The 15,435-nt window shown below is 38.5% G+C and overlaps 2 protein-coding genes across 5 annotated transcripts in view; both read right to left on the reverse strand.

Annotated features, from left to right (window-relative positions):
• Positions 1 to 27: 27 nt before the first annotated feature.
• On the reverse strand, positions 28 to 9,132 carry nup54 (nucleoporin 54). 2 transcript variants are annotated; one of them, XM_042395429.1, is made up of 14 exons: positions 9,033 to 9,132; positions 8,101 to 8,184; positions 7,747 to 7,911; positions 7,228 to 7,314; positions 5,334 to 5,492; positions 4,625 to 4,851; positions 4,336 to 4,523; positions 4,018 to 4,214; positions 3,870 to 3,924; positions 2,739 to 2,832; positions 1,966 to 2,073; positions 1,633 to 1,752; positions 1,117 to 1,227; positions 28 to 642 (listed from the first exon to the last, which is right to left on the reverse strand). In XM_042395429.1, the coding sequence occupies exons 1-14, from the start codon at positions 9,073 to 9,075 to the stop codon at positions 514 to 516; spliced, it is 1,767 nt and encodes a 588-aa protein (XP_042251363.1). In that variant the 5' UTR covers positions 9,076 to 9,132; the 3' UTR covers positions 28 to 513. The 2 variants fall into 2 exon arrangements, with proteins under 2 accessions (XP_042251363.1, XP_042251362.1); XM_042395428.1 differs by lacking the exon at positions 7,747 to 7,911 and having other exon boundaries at positions 9,033 to 9,131.
• Positions 9,133 to 10,289: 1,157 nt separating this feature from the next.
• The window catches only part of LOC121885520 (lysosome membrane protein 2-like), a 29,213-nt gene continuing 24,067 nt past the window's right edge, over positions 10,290 to 15,435 (reverse strand). For 2 of the 3 annotated variants that reach the window (XM_042395053.1, XM_042395055.1), the window contains exons 8-13: positions 14,716 to 14,831; positions 14,299 to 14,372; positions 14,130 to 14,181; positions 13,313 to 13,465; positions 13,126 to 13,167; positions 10,290 to 12,812 (exon numbers count right to left, since the gene is read on the reverse strand). In XM_042395053.1, coding sequence (XP_042250987.1) covers positions 12,702 to 12,812; positions 13,126 to 13,167; positions 13,313 to 13,465; positions 14,130 to 14,181; positions 14,299 to 14,372; positions 14,716 to 14,831 — 548 coding nt within the window. In that variant the 3' untranslated portion in view covers positions 10,290 to 12,701. The remainder of the gene's footprint in view (positions 12,813 to 13,125; positions 13,168 to 13,312; positions 13,466 to 14,129; positions 14,182 to 14,298; positions 14,373 to 14,715; positions 14,832 to 15,435) is intronic. The other variant, XM_042395056.1, reaches the window with a different exon arrangement.

The raw sequence follows: 15,435 nt of genomic DNA on the forward strand, positions 1-15,435 counted from the left end.
TGTAAGTAAAGAGATGCAGTGGAGGACTTGTTTTAAATGTAAATGAAATTTTAATAATAGTCTAACAACAGCATAAAAAAGAAATACAAAGATATATTTACAATGTATTCAATCACAACACACTTTCAATCCCACAACTTGTTTACATGTCAATCTCATATCCATAATCTGATTTGACATAAGGGAAGCGAGCTATTATTAGACATGTCGAGTCTTTGCATTAAGCTTTCTGTATCAGTCCAGAAAGCACAGATTAACCAGTCATTGTTTTGCTGGTACAGATACTGAGGTAAAGTCCTGATAAACCTGCCGAAATGGTGATAAAGAGAGTTTATTTTTTCCAACATGTTCAGATGCTCCTGTGATTAAACCTAAAGGCAACAGATTACTTCAAGATTAATCCAATATCAAGACAAAAAGGACATGTTGACTCTTCGGGGGTGTCGCTTTTCAGAGGATTTATATTGAGAATAAGAGAGTCTGAGCATATGTATGTGTGTTTGTAAGGTAGACTCAGCTCAGGATGCCTCCTCTCATGTGTCCGCTGTCGCTCAGTCCGTGCTCTATGAGTTTGATGTCTTCCAAATCATCCTTGATGACACTGATTAAATGACTTAAACCATCCTGCTGCTGTTTCAAGTGCTGAAAGTGAGAGAAAGTGAGGAAAAGGTGTTTTAGTAATTGGCAAAAATCTTTTTAAAGACAGTTATGAAGATCATTTCCATCTTTTTTTATTGATATCCTGAAAATTCGACTAAATCTCAAAATATCGTCATATTTCCACCATGTTTTCTATGTTATTTTTTACAGTTTGTGGTTTGACTGGCGCTTATCTCTTTGCAACCGCTTCTTCTGAAATGGTTTAATGGCCCTGACTGTAAAATAGCACCATCAGCTGTTTATGTTGACAAAACAACTCCAAATACTTACAAAAACAGCAGTAGATAGAAACACACATTAATTTGACTTTTCATTTGCTGATATTCTGAAGCTTCAGTTAAAATTTGAGCTAATGTCAGAGGTCATTATTCAGTGGTTGGTCTGGAGCCACACTAGAAACACTAACACGGATATGTGAAAATAAGATGTACTGTGTGTAAATGTGCCAACTCTCACTTGTTTGATTTCTCTGAGAAGGTCTGCGTCAACACTGTAGCGCTCTTCTGATCTCACGGCTCCGAAGTGGTTCTGCATCCGGATTTGGGACATCAATTCGTTCAACCGACCCTGAGAGACACGACAACACAAATACTGTAAAAAATACTTGATAAAGGCTTTACCTCAAGTAGTAGTTTGATCTCTAACAGCAGCCGAAAAACGCAACTTGTGATAATTCACAAACACAATCAGATCCCAATAAGTCTCGGCTAAATAAGGATTGTAAAATTAAAATATTCAAGCCTAAACGATTAAAGAAATAACTGCAGTATCACAAACGCCATTTCTAAATACTGTTTTTGTTTCCTGAATTACTAATCAAAATCTAAATCCTGTGAATATAGCATTTGAAACATGTGATAAAGCCATATTATCCTGATTTCGAGGTTTAATAATCCTGCTTAATGAATGGAAAACAACGAGGATTTCTGGCAGCGTTACTGTTGTGGTTTAGACACGAACACAGAAACTTACCTTGAACTGTGTGGGGGCATTGAGTTCAGACTGAATAGTGTCCAGCTGCACTCTGAGATGCTCCTCATCCACTTGGATTGCGTAACCACTTTTCCTCTGAATCTCCTGTTGGATCAACACCTGCCAGGAAAATAAGGGAGGAAGTGTGATAAATATAAATAATTACTGGGGCAGAAACGATAAAGCAGGGAAAGACACAGACATTGCCAGGTCATTCATTCAAAGTTTATGTAGATGGTATTCATCACAGATCGTTTCGCCGTTCTTGAAAAAGGGAGAGCGAGAATCCTACGATACATTTTCATTTCATAAAGTTAGAAAAGCAACAGTTACCTGCAGCACCCTGTGAGAGAGATCCATCAGTTTCCTCTTGTACTGGGCAATCTTGGCCACTGTGGTCGCCTGGTTCTTCTGAAGCTCACTGATGTCATTTGAGACAATCTGCAAGTTTATATATGTGTCAGTGGAAACAGGAAAGCTGAAAATTGTTCACATGTTTTGCCTTAAATTAGATTTCAAGGGTTTTTTTGGACCCGTTAAGCTGTAAACAATGTTTGCCCTGTTACCTTTCGTTAGAAATCTTTAATGTTGTTGTCTTTTTTAATAGTTTGCTCAACAAATACTAAGACCAATAGATTTATAGTTTCACATCTGGCAAGTCTACTGTTCATGAGGATTTCAAACTTCCTGAGTTTGGGTAAAAGACTTGTGACATTTGATGTCAATATAAGGTAACTGCTTTTAATGGTGGTCCAATTTGGAAATGTGTATGTTTTGCAGGTAAGTCTTCCTCACATGATGTATGTAACCTAGAAATCCAAACAGAGCTTAACGGAGAAAACGACTTCTAAATGTGAAGAGTATTACTAGTTTACAGTGTTGCTACTGTAAGATGGTTTTAAAAAGATCCACTTGCAGCTGTCCTGCTGGCAGCGAACATGAATTGGACATCTGTGTACTCTGTCCTTGACACCACAAAATCTGTTTCAAAATTCCAATGTTGATAATCAGAGGGCACTGTGCCCATGTCCTTTTTTTTTTTTTTTTTTTTTTTTTACACTTAGTGAACTCAGACTAGAAAGAACAGCAGCAGTGTTTTCACGTACATCCACTCTGGTCTGGTGCTGTTTGGTCATCTGCTCCTGGATCTGCAGCCTGCGAAGCAGCTCCTTAAAACCCACCATGGGCACAGGGATTAATCTGGAGAAAAACATGAAAACTTTAATGACAGTAAGCCACAGAAAATGTAGCTGCAGTTTTATTGACTTTTGTAAACAACAACAAACAGTCAGTAAAAGCTGTGGTATAACAGGCGCTGGTCAGGGAACTTCTTTATTCTTTTTATTTAAAGAATGAGTGTAATGTGGTCAAATGTCCAAATCAGTTTGGAAAATTAAGTGTGTTAAGCTTAATTATGATCATGTAAATCAAAACCAGTTACACAAAATGTATTAAAGGGCATGAGATATGGTATTGACTCTGGTTGAGCAGCCATTGTTTCTGTCAAGGTTTGACAAAAGTACATACTGCTTTTCTGTGGTTATGAGATACACATGAGATCTTAGCTGCATTTTGTTTTGTAAAAAACCAAACACATCTGACATGGTCATGCTATCTTTGCCCAAAAAGTTGCCTGGGAAGTAGATCTCTATGCAGTTAGCAACCGCTAATCCACTAATCCAGGACGCTAATTTCTGCTTTTCATTGAACTCAGAGAAAAGTGTTTTGTGCTTTGGGAGATGTGTGCTGCATGTCCTGATGCATGTTGTTTCACCTGAGTCACTTTTCTCCAATCTGTACGATGGAGGTGACGAGTATAAAGTTATAAGAATGGCCACAATTATGAAAATAAGACCCAAGTTGAAAAATACTGGAATTTCTATTTAACTGTGTAACATATTTCCATCATTGGAAAATATAAGCTGTTGTATTTATTGGTACAGTAAAGCCGCAGATATACTCCTGAGTGGACACATACACAGACGTGTAGTAGTTGTATTTATACTACTTTCTGGAGGCTGCTTGGAGGACGTGTTCCACCAGTGTCCTCAGGAAAACAGCATTGTGCTGTGCGGTCACAACAAATTGGAGGTACGTGGATGTCCATACAGAGCCTACACGTACACCCTCTAATGATGAAATTTATGTCATGCCTACCCTAACATACTTGCGGACATGGAAGGTATAATTTCAGCTGAAGTTTCAAGTCTAAAAAAAGATGTTCTAAACCAACTTACTTCTCTGGATCAGGGTTGTCCACCTTGGCCTGCTCCCAAATGATAGGGTCCACTCCTAGTGAGGAGTGACAACATCTTTAATTACTATTGAGGATAATTAGATCACATACCAACAATGTGTTGAATTCAGCGAGAGGATGACACAAACCTGCAGGGGCATTTTGCAGCAGCTGCTTGAGCTGTGCTGGCGAGAGCTCTGTGCGTGTGACGGACATGGCCACCCCAAGCTGTGTGAGCTGGACCTTGATGTTGGCCTGCTCCAGATAGCTGAAGAGAGTGGTGGCGGGGATCCTCTTGGAGGTTCCATTAGGAGAACGCTCCACCACGTAGATGATCACCTCTGTCCTGAGAGAAGCAGGGGGACAGGTGAAGAACACCTCTCAGTATCTATTGCAATATATGACATTAAATCACCAAGAAACCAAGTGTGTAGATGTACCACTGTATGTATGTTAGAGAAACTTACTGGTCGTTTGGCAGGGCTTTGACACCGTCTACATTGACAGTGAGTGTCTGGTTGCTCCCCATGATCTTGTGGATGGACTCCACCAGCTGCTGCTGCTGAGCTCGCACATCGGCTTCCTTTTTATTGAGAACCAAGACCACTAAACCATCTTCATCTTTACTAACTGGGACGCAGCTATATCCCACCGCCTAGGAAACACAAGGAAGACACAGACGACTGCTGTTTGCTATTCAAAGTCAAATGAACCAACCAACACTTCCAACCACTGTACTGAACTATCCACCGTTACCTTGAACCTGCAGAATGGGTTCTCCTGAGTGAAGTCCACAGGTGGGTTGTTGTTGCTGTGGTAGCCCTTCCCGGTGCCCCAGTAAGCCTGCAGCTGGTTCCATTTAGCTAGGATGGAGTCTCGCTCGTCTCCTAACAAGGTGGGGGCTGACAGAGCAGTGACCTGCTGGTAAAGCTGGGTGGGCTGAGCCTGACCCTGTTGCTGGGCCTGCTGGCTGAACAAGCCTCCTGGGAAGGTGAAGTAGAGGTCAGATTGTCTCTTTACATTTTATCAAACACCTGCTCTGGCTGCACACTGTCGGACTAGTGATGATGTTTAGGCTGAAATCTGTAACTTTCTGATGGGTTTCAATCTCTGGAGCAGTGAGAGGTGTATAGCAGAGTTGTTGTGGAAGATTGTGTATAAGCCTGTGCAAAAACACAACGCTGCTGGACTTCTGCTTGATTTTGAAATGGGGGAAATACTAACATGATGTGAAACTCAATGTTTCCAAAATGCTGGCTGTGTTTCAAACCGACTGTCACACAGGACAGGCTGATAAATGTTTCCCCAACCACGGATAATGTGCTTGTTTCCTCAAAAAAAAAAAAAAAGTAATTTACTAATGAAAAACACATTATGGATATCAGCTTTAGTGTTCTGCAACTGTCCCAGCCATGATTTTCTAATGAAAACACTAAAACTGACATGTGGAAACATGGGATCTCACCTTGCTGCTGCTGAGTTGGTTGGATATTAAAGCCTCCAAACCCACCCAGGCTAGTTGTTCCTAATCCAGTTCCAAATCCTGATGTCCCAGCAGCGGCCCCAGTGCCAAGCCCAGAGGAGAAACCAAACCCTTTGTTCTGTGTGTTACCAAAGAGCCCCCCTAGACAGAAGAACACAGTGAGAAAATATCAACTACATTAACTCTATTGAATATCATTTAAATCTACAGTGACTGGGAGAGAGATAAGAAGGACTTGTGTTATGGTGGAGTGAGGGAGACATCTAGTGGCAGCTATGTGTTGGCATTTCAACACAAAGCTGAGTGTGCTGCAGTATGCAACACAACAGTGTTGGGAGTAAAGTTCAGAAGACTGCTAGATATTACTGAAATGTTTTCCTACTCTTCCATTGTTTCAACCATTTCTATTTCTTTTTGCTGATTCGATGTTTACACTGTAGGTATGTACATTGTTAGGTGGTTGGTGGTTAGTGATAATTAGTATAATTCATGCTCTTAAATTGATGTTTCTTGAATATTTTTATCCTTCATTGTTATTAATCCAGGTCTACACCAGGATTCGTGCAGGACTCAACTTAAAAGGACCGTTTCGCCAATTTTCAACCCCATCTCTAGCTATATGAATTCGGGATATAGTGTGAAAAACGCCTGCAGTTGTTGCCAATATGCTATGTCTATGGGGCGCAGCTGCAAAATCTGTTGTTCTTCCGTTGTGTAGTTGTGCTGTGATGTAGTTGGGGGCAAGGAAGAACTACAGGCTAATTCAGTTTGGATTTCTGGTCTCTGTCTCTGGGTAGTTGAGGGCGTGCTCGAGATGCCGCTTAAAAAGAAAACTTCCTTGCTATCTTTGCTTGTATTGCAAACTAGCTCTGTTTCCAACAGTGAAAATGGCATCCCAAAATATTTATAGGACATTGACAGAAATAGCCACTTGCTGTTGCAATATTTGGCACCTGGTATGGGAGCAGGAGCAGTGTGTGACTGCTGGAGAACAGCGGTGAGTTAAAAAAGTAATGATGTTTTTTGTTCTCTCACAGGCTGCATCAGTGATGGACTCATTTAGCAGCTGAAGTCTTAATTAAAAACCACTGTGAGCATGAGGAACACTTACCACCTCTTCTCACTAGTGAGTTCTCTACATTTTCTAAATTTCCTCCTCATGTATTAGACAGAAAACTCTTTTGCCTCCTTTATGAAGTCCAACAGCACACAAGCATAGAATGACAAGACATTAAGATGGGACTCACTGAATTCCTACTTGCTTACATGCTGTATGTAAATTTTTTTTTTACTGGAAATTCATAATAGGAAGGATGGTCTGATTTTGACAGTATGTTTTTTTTTACCTGTGCCACAAGGGGACAAATTGATTTTTATAGACTGACCTGGCACGAGACGAATCTTAATGTAAAATGAGCTCATAGTTTAATAAACTGAATTTATTTTCTTTGTGCATACGAGATGATAATACATTGATTACAGTGATCTAATCAGGCACAAGAAGACATGCCTTTAACTCCTCTCTGTGCATGTTTAACCTTGTGCTGCTGCAGGCTTTACATTATCAATTCAGATTAACGTGTCCAATATCAGACTTGTGCCGTGTTGGAAGTTTAATGGAAATGTTACTATGTCCAGCTTACTAAGGCTGTCCTCAGACTCTTATTCAAATATGACACCAACATGTAAAGTTGCCATCATATTTGCATTATGGTGTCTGAAAGGGCCTTTAGTTGGCGAGGCTGCCAATGAACTACTTCTGCTTTAAAGCAAGTGCTGTGTGCATGTTGTCTGTCCTGCACATAAGCATAAATGGCAGAGAAAAGAAGGAAGAGTTCATATTTTCTGTTAATAATGAAGCGGTTTTTCTACTGACCTGCGGTGTTGGTGGGAGCAGCAAAACTAAAAGTGGAACCTGGTGCAGCAGCAGTTGTTGTAGTCGTCCCAAAGCCACCAAACGTGCCTGAGAAACACATCGTGACAAATGAGATAAAGGAAATGGCAAAGAGGTGAAGATAGATAAATGGAGGAAAGAGAATAATTAAATCACTGATTTTTTTTGACATATAGTAGAAGAGAAAAATCCTGACAGAGCATTCAACATCAATAAAAAGGACAACAATTGATAAGAAATCTATCATTTCAATCAAGCATTGTTCTTCTGTCTTACAAAGAAGGTGAAAATGCACTAGCCTTTTATAGGGATCAAATGAGATGAGTGCATAATTTAACATTTTGTCTCCTCATGCAAATGGAAACAACAATGCATGATGTTTTGTGAGACAAATCAACATGAGAGATGAAGAAGCACTGCACCACATAGATGTGAAAATGGATGAAAATGTGTTTTTACAGACAGACTGTACTGATTAAATCAATCACAAAGGTCATCTACCTGTGCTAGCCAGGCTATTACCAAAATTGAAAACAGTGCCAGTGGTGGTTGCTGTACCAAAGCACCCCACATTAAAGCTGACTGCTGCTGGGTTGGCATTTAAACCAAACCCCCCAAAACTAAACCCACCAGCCGTGGTGTTTCCAGCTCCCAGCCCCCCAAATCCTGCAGCCAGTGGAGGCAGGCAGCAAGAGAGAGAAAATGACATGGAGGAGTTAAATGACAGAAAGTTAGGCCTGGTATGGGCTCATTCATTGTAAAAACAGTCTTCAAGTGCTTTTAAAGAGCCAGGACTAAATAGGAAAAAAACAAAACAATACACAGCTACATGTCTGCATAACAGGTGTATCGTACCAGTGTTGGTGGAGCCAAAGCTAAATCCTGTAGCTGGTGCAGCAGCAGTGGTGGTGGCAGCCCCAAAACCAGGGGCTGTAAGAGCTACGAAGACAAAGCAGAGACAAAATAGGCCGTCAGTTCACAATACATACAATTAGATTTGAATACAGGCATACCTAAATATAGTCAACACAATTTTATGCATAACTTGGCTTTGTCTTGGTAAGTAAACAAAAGCCTTAATATCCAACAAAGAAAGTAGTCTCTCTTCTTACTGTTTACATAAGTCACATAACATAATTTATGTGAAATATTTATTATAATATTATTATTTATTTATGTAATTTGTGCTGGTAAGATGATTTGGGGTGTAGACTATGTGGTGCTGTTGTAAGAAGGGTTGAGTTAAGGTTATTTTTTAAATATGTTTTATATATGATCATCACTTACCCAAAACTTGAAAATAGTTTTAATGCATCAAATTAATCGTTAACGCTCAGTGTAAATGAATACAGTGTGTTTCATGTGTGTAAAGTTTGGTAAATGTATTTGTTATATTCCTTTATTTTGATCCCATGAACCTGGAAGTGCTTTCTTCTCAAAAGACGCTTAGACGCATGTAACACTGACAGAAAAATGAAAACTGTAGAAGTCATTTGTACAAATGAACATTAAACAGCAACTGAGCTCTGTTTCAGTATCATTAAAACGACTGACAAAATATGAGGCATAACTGCTAATTAACTGCCTCAGATATGTGAAGTTTAGCACATGAGGTTTATCGTTAGCCGGTAGCTTAACATAACGGTAGCTCGGTGTGAGCTGTCAGCTGACTATTTATAATTTGTGCTGATATAAACACACCAAACCAAAGGTGTTTTGAACAATTTTCATGTGGCGTATTTCCAGGCTCCTTAAAATACTCTCAAGTTGAATAAAAATGTCCTTACTTGCCGCTGTGTTCGTCGTAGCGCCGCCAAAACTGAACGCCATGTTGGTTGACTGTCAGTTCTTCTTCTTCTTCTCCTCCTTTAGAGGTAGTTATCATCCAACATAACGGCGCATTATCGCCACCTGCAGTCTGGACCAGAGACAAGCAGTTACTACAAAGATCAGACAAAATATTAACATCTCATGTAAAATAACTTAAAGGATAGGTTCACCATTTTTTAAGTCTGTCTTAAAACATCAGTCAGGTGCCCAAATGAACACTGAAAGAGGTTTTCCTCACTGTAATCATTAATCCTGTTCATACTGGCTATTAAAAGATCACCTTCAAATGCACTTTTAATGGAAATGATAGATATCTGTCACATTAACAGTCTTTTTAACATCAAATTCCATCTTTGTGTTTCCTCAGACAGTGTTTCCCTGTCGAGCACTAAAAAGACTGTCTACTTGATTTGACTCATTTGAACAGCTCAAGATTCATATTAGCTTCAGATAAACTTTTAAATACATTTTTGCACAGAAGGAGGCTTGTTGATTACTCAGATTGTAAGTGCATTATGAAGGGATCTTCTAATGTCCAGTATGAACAGGGGGAATAATTATGGCAAGAAAAACCTATTTCAATATTCATTTGGGCAACTGACTGTTATTTTAAGACTAAAATTGAGAACCCGTGCTTTAATCTCAGTTAACGGTGGGTCATGTTAGGGTGAATGCGAAATACCTGTATATTGTTGATATTATTTATTATATATTAGTATGTGTTAGCTATTAAAGAGGCCTAAAAATCCAACCATTTATGAGTTTTCAATGCAACATGAGACAAAAAATAGATCTCTAAAAGTGCCAAATAATCTGTGTCCTGTCCTCACTGCAGGTGCTTTAAAAAACATTCAAAACTATCTAAGATGCCAAAGGGTCCCGTCTTGAAAATTATGACATATGAATAAATCTTTTTCAAGAGAAACACAAAACAAACAAAATTAGAGTAATTAATTAGTAATATAGAGCATTCTGTCTCCTTTCAAATCTCCCATCTAACAAACACCACCAAATATTTCCCTTACTTTAAAATCAAGACAAGTTAAATTTTTATCATGATAACTTTTCTGTTAATCAACTAATCAATTCAGCAGTAGGTTATATATTACAACATAATATTTTTTTCTTTATTTGCAAAGCACTGCTACGGATTTCTAATTTTTAACTTGCCTAAAAATGACAGGAAAGGAAGGAAAAGGAAAGGAAGACAAATGTACTGAAACTAATTTTATTTTTGTGTACACAGTAAAAACAACATTAACAGTCAACATTCAAAACAAGTGACAATTAGAAGAATATGTGGTTATAGCAATAATGATAATTTTAGAAAGTACAATCTGTAATCAAAGTATGGCACAACGCAGCCCAGTGTAAAGTCCATATGGTGCTCTCCGTGTTTTGGTTTTATCAACAACAAAATAATTTATCCTCTTTAACCTCTACACTAATATAATATTGTGTAATACTGTGTTGTTTTTTTGCATCAAAACAATTATTGATTTATCCATTCATTCACCCTCTCACAAATTTATAAGACTACATGATGCACTCTCCATGAATCTTCACTATTTTAATTACTTTTTTAATAATTGAATTAAAGTATACATCAAACACAAATCAAATGAGGAAGCAAAAAATCTCTAAATGAAACAACCTCTCCATAAATTTCTGATATATTCAATGCAACAGTGAATGTAACAAAGAGGTGGTATGAAGTAACTGAGTCACCCTTAAAATGTTAAAACTATGAATAACAGCAGAAAAAAGCCGGGCTCAACAGTGTTCGATTTTAGTTATTCTGCAGCAAATTCTACATCACAGTAAATGAGTCTATAGAGACACATGCTGCTATGACACCTGAAATGTAATATTTTAAACAGCCTTGAGTGAGAAAGCTGTAGCCCCGTACAAAAAAAAAATCGATCATTCAGCAGAGCTTCTTCACAGTGCAGTTTGACCCTGCCGGCTATACAAAAACTATCAACCTCAACGTGTTTCATGCTCAGTTTTTGTTTGGTAGCTGTAGAAAAAAAAAAAAGGTATCCACTTAAGAGTAGATTTGGTGGTATGACATGGCGTTCTTTTCACAAAATACGTGAAACATATACAATACTTTAAAAAAATCCAGTAACATTGATTCATTTAAAGGCTCAACTACAGCATTTCTTAGGATTGAACCATCATGGGTTTTGAGTTGCACTGGTTGGACCCCTGACATACAATCTCTGAAAGTCTTTCACAAGCAGTTCAGATAAATTGAAAAACAAAAGCCTTACTGTGTGTCAGCACCAACAATACTAGAAAGGCCTTCAACAACATCAAAACTCTACTATGATGTAAAAAAACGAACAGCAAATCCAAGAACTGATTTGATTCTATGCCAGAGCACATTTTGATTTGATAATAAGCTGAAATAAATGTTGAATGTCAGTTAGGATAAGCTATTACACAGTGCAAAAATACTGTCAACACAAAAAGTCAATAAAGTATGAATCAATGTTAAACTGTCAAGTCCTGTCATATTCAGGGCTAAATGTAGATGGCTGAAAAAAGCGTAGCTCATTATGGCACATTTGGGAACTAAAAATGTTCTTCATTCGAACATTTCAACATGAACATTCACAAAAAAAATGGTGAGGACCTCTTATTTTACAAAAAATAAGGTCTCCAAAATATACAGCGTTATGTCAGATATTCACCCCCGTCATACATTGAGAGGAATGTAAGCAGTTCAACATATCTATACAAAAATATGCCATACTCTAAAGATTTTTCAATGATGTGCACAGGCCTCCCTCTAAAATACAGTGCATGGATTGAAAAATAATGAGCCATGAAAATGTTTTGTAACATTTAGTTTAGGTTGAAATGTAAATGAAACATAATAATACTGAACAGATTTAAATGTCTTCAAAAACAGAAGACTTGCTGTAAATGTTGCTTTTCTCTGCTGCGATAATAATGTTTGATAATATCTAAACAGAGGCCCCCCTGAGAGTGATGTATGATGTCTAAAAAACTTCATTACCCTGGTCCCAAATCACCCTCTACGCCCTGATATATAGTAGTCAGTCGCTGTTATCTGAAAGCACTGAGTTCAAAAAGAGGTCAGAATCTAATCTAGCCGAACAGAGCGAGAGGTGGGGCCACAGCATAAAAATAAAATTATCCCAAACCTCTTTGAGTTATCAGGGTGTTTTGTTTAGGACCACCAGAACGTGTGCTCTCCATCTCTAGTCATTAGAGAACTGCAGCCTGTTTGATTTGAAAATTTGATTGAATCCGATTAGAGCCAAACAGCCCTTGAAACACGCAAGGTTTTCAAATGAATGTCAAACTTTTCCGGTCAATCCAGCGTGATAGACTTGGACTTTGGGTAGCTCTTAATGACAAAAACAAAATAATACAATACACTATATTTGAGACCAAAAACTATTTCCTCCCCTCTGCCCCTACGCAAACCTCCCCCGGGGTAAAACATTAAAACAAACAGATTTCCAATTATAACGGGGATATTAACAATTTTCTATGATGGATCTTTTTCTCCTGAAAACCCAAATCCCTATTTGTAATTCAAAGGGTTGTCGATGTACAAAGCCCCTTCCTGTCCCTTTCCTCCCTTCTCTTCAAGCTTGTGGGTCGGATTTAGGTGTCAAACCAATATAGGTTCCATTTTGGGGATCGTCCTTTTCCTTGTCGCTGACTGGAGAGTAAGAAGTGTCATCTTCAGCAGTGGTCTGTAGTGGGAGATTGAGGATAAAAAAAAGTGTTAAAAACTAATCAAATTTTACTTGAATTGTTTTATTATATCTATAAACAAAAAGGGTTGATGTCCTTTAACGTGGCATCTTATAAAACCTGAGATCAACATCTTCACAGTACTTAAATAGAGACTTAGAACCACCACATTATGTTAATGTGTTAAACACAGACACAGTAAGTCTGTTGTACAGCACCAGAGTTATTTCAGGACAACTTTTAATTAGATTAAAAATGCATATAGACAATGTTTGATTAAAGCAAAGACAACACAGAAAACCAAAGACTTACAGCATAGACAGGCTTGGTAAACACAATGCGCTTTACTTCATTCTGCACAGAGACATACAGTGATAAATACATGCCATTAGGGTGTGGTTAAGAAAATTAATTAATTGCACAAAATTAATACTCATTAGGAAAGAGCCAGCAAATTGTAAGCTGTTGGAATAAAATCAGGCAAAAACCGGTTCCATACCTTCTGTTTGCGGGCACGGATGAGGAGAATGATAAAGATGAGGAGCATAATGCCACCAAGTCCCACAATAATGAGCGGGAAGTTGGACACAATGGTGACGATCAGCAGCAGCTTCTGAATTTTTGCTGCAGACACATCATCAATCACCACACTCTGTGTATTAAAAGAGAGTGCAAAACATACATTAGCGGAAAGAGGAGATATAGTCAAAGATGATAAGTCAATCACCATTGAGGGAACAGTTAAATTATTTGCTTTCTTGCCGAGAGTTAGTTGAGAAGATTGATACCACTCTCATGACTGTCCAGTAAATACAAGACTTCAGCCAGCAGCCAGTTAGCGTAGCTTAGCATAAAGACTGGATACAGGAGGAAACAGCTAGCCTGGCTCTGTCTGAATGTAACAAAATCTGCCTACCAGCACCTCTAAAGCTGACTGTTAAACACGTCATATCTTGTTTGTTTAATCACCACAAAAACCAAAGCGTGAAACTGTCAAGTAACCACCATGACTAATAACAAGACCTCAGAGCCACGTTAGCTATTTCCTCTTATTTCCAGTCTTTATGCTAAGCTAAGCTAAAAGGCTGCTGGGTGTAGCATGATATTTATCAGACAGATAAAATCATCTAACTGAAGGCAAATAAATGTTGAACTGATAAAATGCGTTTTCTTACTGTAAGCATAAAACATCATCAAGCAAAACTGGGTCATTAATGGTTTGAGAAAAAGAAAGTGCTACTTTAAAATGATACTAACTCATAACATGTTCAATCCTACTGTCAGTGTGTTTTCAGCATGACTTTAATGTTTCTTACCTCATTGAGAAACATGACAGGAAAGACTGTCTCATTCAAGCCTCTTGTTGACCTGTTACGGATACAATGAAAAGAGTTTGAGGCAGTCATATACAGTACAGACATACATGCTGTGCATCAGTACTGTAGAGTTATAGTATTTGGCTCATGTTTGGATGCAGATACTCACGGGAATCCAGAGACTCTACTGAGCAAGACATTAATCTGTGCTCTCTTGCTTGCACGTACAATCACTCCAGTGGTCTGTGAGTGAAAAATTGAATTAAATATTGTGTTAATAATGTAAAGTAAAGCATTAAACAGAACAGATAAACACAATTAAATCTATGACAGTGTCTTATGAGTAAAATGCAGGTGATAAACCTCGGCACCACCACTTATACGCCACTAGGTGGTGTAGCAGTACATTTTACTGTAATGATGCATGGGATTCCTTTTCACACAGTTCAGCTGCTGTAAATGCTTTGCTGCAACGTATTTCAATGAGCAGTGTGACTAACAACGATGAGTCATAGCATTAACGTAATGTTACTAATAATAACTACAGAGTACAAAGTGCATTTAAGGCCGATGCCTGGTGGCTTACCGGGTTGAGGTCTAGGAAAGTTTGGTGATGCTTTCTTTGAGGGGACAGTCCTATGGCAGCTGCATATTTAGCATCTCCCAGGTAGAAATGAGGAAAGGAGGCCACCACTGGGGCACCTATGTGAGGAGAGGAGAGGAGAGGAGAGGAGAGGAGAGGAGAGGAGAGGAGAGGAGAGGAGAGGAGAGGAGAGGAGAGGAGAGGTGAGGTGAGGTGAGGTGAGGTGAAGTGAAGTGAAGTGAAGTGAGGAAACAACAAGGGAGGTAAGGAGGACACAGCAGCTGTCAGCTGTAAAAAATTGTGTGCTTCATCCTCTGTGACAATCTTGCACCATCTCTGATTATGATTTAATGAAACTTGAAATATAGTTATAACAAGAGGCACTTGAACTGACATATGCCTCCATAATAAGGTATTACTCATTAATTTGGCTATTGGCCATTAATTAGCAAGTATTCTTATGTCAGCGTACATACTATCACATAACACACAGGCAAGAAAGATGACGATACAGTGTATCTTGACAGAGTTGTAATGTTTTCAAGAATATGAGCCTTTTCTAATTAATATGCTAATTTGTACAGCAAGGACCTCCAAAGTTTGATCAAGACAACTTTGCTCTGCAAGGGGAATGAAAATATAAAGTTCTTATAATGTAATTGTCTTGAGTTATTATGTTTAGGGCTGCAACTAACGGTTATTTCATTATTGATTCATCTGTTG

The sequence above is a fragment of the Thunnus maccoyii genome, chromosome 19 (genome assembly GCF_910596095.1).
Source record: "Thunnus maccoyii chromosome 19, fThuMac1.1, whole genome shotgun sequence".
Classification (NCBI taxonomy): Eukaryota; Metazoa; Chordata; class Actinopteri; order Scombriformes; family Scombridae; genus Thunnus; species Thunnus maccoyii.